At 35.3% G+C, this 3,166-nt stretch overlaps 1 protein-coding gene across 1 annotated transcript in view; it reads left to right on the top strand.

The window, feature by feature from the left end:
* LOC117984854 (rabankyrin-5) overlaps nt 1-3,166 on the top strand; it is a 50,395-nt gene that overhangs the window by 34,181 nt on the left and 13,048 nt on the right. Inside the window, exons 6-7 of the mRNA XM_034971513.2 lie at nt 2,031-2,257; nt 2,757-2,900. Coding sequence (XP_034827404.1) covers nt 2,031-2,257; nt 2,757-2,900 — 371 coding nt within the window. The remainder of the gene's footprint in view (nt 1-2,030; nt 2,258-2,756; nt 2,901-3,166) is intronic.

The raw sequence follows: 3,166 nt of genomic DNA, 5'->3' as shown, positions 1-3,166 counted from the left end.
TTGTGTCATTCTACGTAACAACATGCGGTGTACTTGACCGCTCGGAAAAGAAACAATTCAAATCTTGCGAAGTTCACAAAACACGTTATTTTTAATTGGACATGCGTATTTCTTATCAAAGAAATTCCTAATAAGTATTATATGCCACACAATAATGGTTATTTTGAAATCGATAAGTTTTAAAAGACGTCGAGGCAAACGCGATCGAAATAACAGATGAGAATGAATTTGTCTTGCATTATTGCGTCGACCTTCAAGACAATGAAAGTCCGATAACCTTAATCCACACTGATACCCTTGGCCATGTAATTTGTAAAGGTCTATTGATTTTTCAAATCCAGTTGAGATCCTAGATGTAAAGAATCTTGTAAAAACAAACGTTAAGCAACGTTTGTTTTTACAACATGAACTTATTAGGTCTATAGAAATTAAGTAGTTTTATAAGTTATCAATAACCTTTATGACGAGTTATTTAAAACCTTTCTTAAGAGTTCGATTGAAAAGAGATTGCCCATTTTCTTAGGAGCTTTGGGCCCCCCTAATATAATTGTTATGTCACCATGGTTTTAATTTTATTTTGTAGACAAATAATTCACTCTTTATATTCTGCAAACGATTTCTATTTATTCACCCTGGTTATTAAGAAATCTTATTTTTTATATTGCTGATATTGAGGTTATATTTAATTAATACTTCTTCAAAATAAATGCATGTTTACGATTCTAACTGTAATTGAGGATATTTTCAATAATAGAGTGAAAAAAAGTCGTTATAAAACATAATCGTAAAAAAATAACACATTAAAAAAAAAAAAAATTAAGTTATGACACGACGCCACAAAAGAGGGCCCGTTCACGGGCGATCTCCTTTAATTTATCGAAGATTACATAGCTAATACGTAAAAGAATTTTGTTTATAATATATTTAGTCACGTCATCTTAAAATTCCATTAGTACGTGCTCTTCTGTAGCACTGCTGATAGGTTTGTAGTCATTATCGTCATTGGTAATAATGATCATTACAGTATTATTCTTTGGAATATCTTCCCGGAATCGCACACGATAATTTGCCAATTGACTCTTGAACGCTAAGGAGCATCCTCCTTGGTGTATTTATTCTCTTGATACTATTATTTAAACGAGAGTTCATAAGAAACCTCTAAGCTTAAAGAAGTGTCTATTCCTGGACAGCTAATGTAAAGTATATTATATTATATAATTAATATATGTTATGTATGTATATTAGTATATGTATTAATATAGTATGTATAATATATTCTCTACATGTTAAAATTAATCAAACCCTTCAATCTAAATTGTTGTTGGATAAATTTGTATAAATGTGAAAGTGGACGCTTATCATTCATCACACTCTGCTGCAACGCCGAATCGCGGTGTGTGTAGCATCCTTAAGGAGGCGGCGAAGGTTTCAGACATTCAATTTGGTTTGTGATCGATATTGCAACTAATTGTTACTGCATACGCATCAGTAATGACAAATGACGCTTCCGTTACCTCATTCGCATCATTATTTCCGGGATTACTTAATACTTGAGTAACCGTAACGTGAGATCTTTTCATAATTTTATCGACTATGTTTGCCGAAACCGCTACGCCGCCGTCGCAAAATTTGACCCGCTCTACAAAGCGTACCTACTCAATGGATTTGCCAATTGGGTAGTCAAGCAAGTCATTGTTTTCACAACCATTGCTAATTTGGGCATTTTCCATGTCGAATTCCCTTTTTATGTACCTGCATCCTTAATACCTTCATTAAATCCGTTCTAGACGATTATGCATCTAGTTAAAGATATTGCAGTATAGTTGTGATCAGAATCACGATCACAAACAGCTTCATCTTCCAGAAGACAAGTAACCAATTCATCCCTTTTATTAGCATTGCTTTGATGGTCCAGAAAAGATTGAAATTCTTAAACATGGTAAAAAAGATAAGATAAAGTACACGATCCTTAGCCACTACTTTTTAAATTTTTCTCAGTAATGACCAGGCTATATTTTTTATTGTTGCAGCTAACAGACATAGTAAACGCGATGTCTTCTCGAGGAGAGCTGCCATTAGAGCTCGCCTTGCGTGGACGCAGTGCATCCATCGCGACCACACTACTGCAACATTCCGCAGACGCCGATGCACGGGGACCTCGCGGCAGAACGTTACTGCACCGAGCAGTGGACGCAAGAGACGCCTTCTCAGCAAAGTTCTTGGTGGACAACGGAGCAGACCCTAGTCTAACAACCAAGTGAGAATTTACAAATAATTGAATCCACAAAGACGCATCCCACTATTTCCCGCATCACTGATCGGTGTGTAACAATGGAAATTTTACCCACTATTTCTTGACAGGCATATTAAGAAACTCCGCATTTCAGAATATCCTAAGAACATTTTTTTTAGCTTGGCTGCAATCAGGCCAGGTGGCAAGATGCCTTTTCCCTAAGAGGAAGTATCTAGTGCATTGATTGCATACTATTCAGATGCCTGAAACGAAATTCAGTATCGACTATCGGTACAGTATTGGTAGTACATAAAGCCCCGGGGACAATCAAGAAAATGTTAACTCAAAAGAGAAACAGTAAAATATTCTTTGGTAACCTTAGGCCTATATTTATTACAACTTCGGCACGTGTAAAATAATGTTAAAATTCGGTTTAAGACATTAAAACACAATCGATTCAATTTCCAGTAGATAACACAGAAAGTAAAATTTGGTTAATCAAAATAAATTGATATAATTTAAGGGAAGAAGGTGACACGGTGCTTCATCTGATAGCGGCACTAACAACAAGTTCCTGCGACGCGGAAACCATGGAGCAAATGGTGGAAATAGCGGAGGCCGCCGTACAGAAGGGCGCAGACCTCAACCGACAAAATAGGAAAGGATAGTGAGTATAATTCACTTTGTTTGCTCTAGCTTTCAACTGTCATGTCAAAAGTACGATTTAGTGTGGTAAACTGTACTTTTGACATGATGTAGAGTAAATATGCAGAGTCCTTTCTCAAAGTTCATGCATTATAATAAATCTAGATGATTCTGAATTTAGTTTTTTTTAATCCCGTAGGAACTCTTTAATTTTTCTTTAATTTACCAAATTTTATCTCCAAATGTATAAATAAGATAGTACCAATAAGCATTGAATTTTATAATTTA

The sequence above is a fragment of the Maniola hyperantus genome, chromosome 9 (genome assembly GCF_902806685.2).
Source record: "Maniola hyperantus chromosome 9, iAphHyp1.2, whole genome shotgun sequence".
Taxonomy (NCBI): domain Eukaryota; kingdom Metazoa; phylum Arthropoda; class Insecta; order Lepidoptera; family Nymphalidae; genus Maniola; species Maniola hyperantus.
Note: the sequence above shows the minus strand (reverse complement) of the source record. Positions and strands in the feature narration are given on the sequence as shown.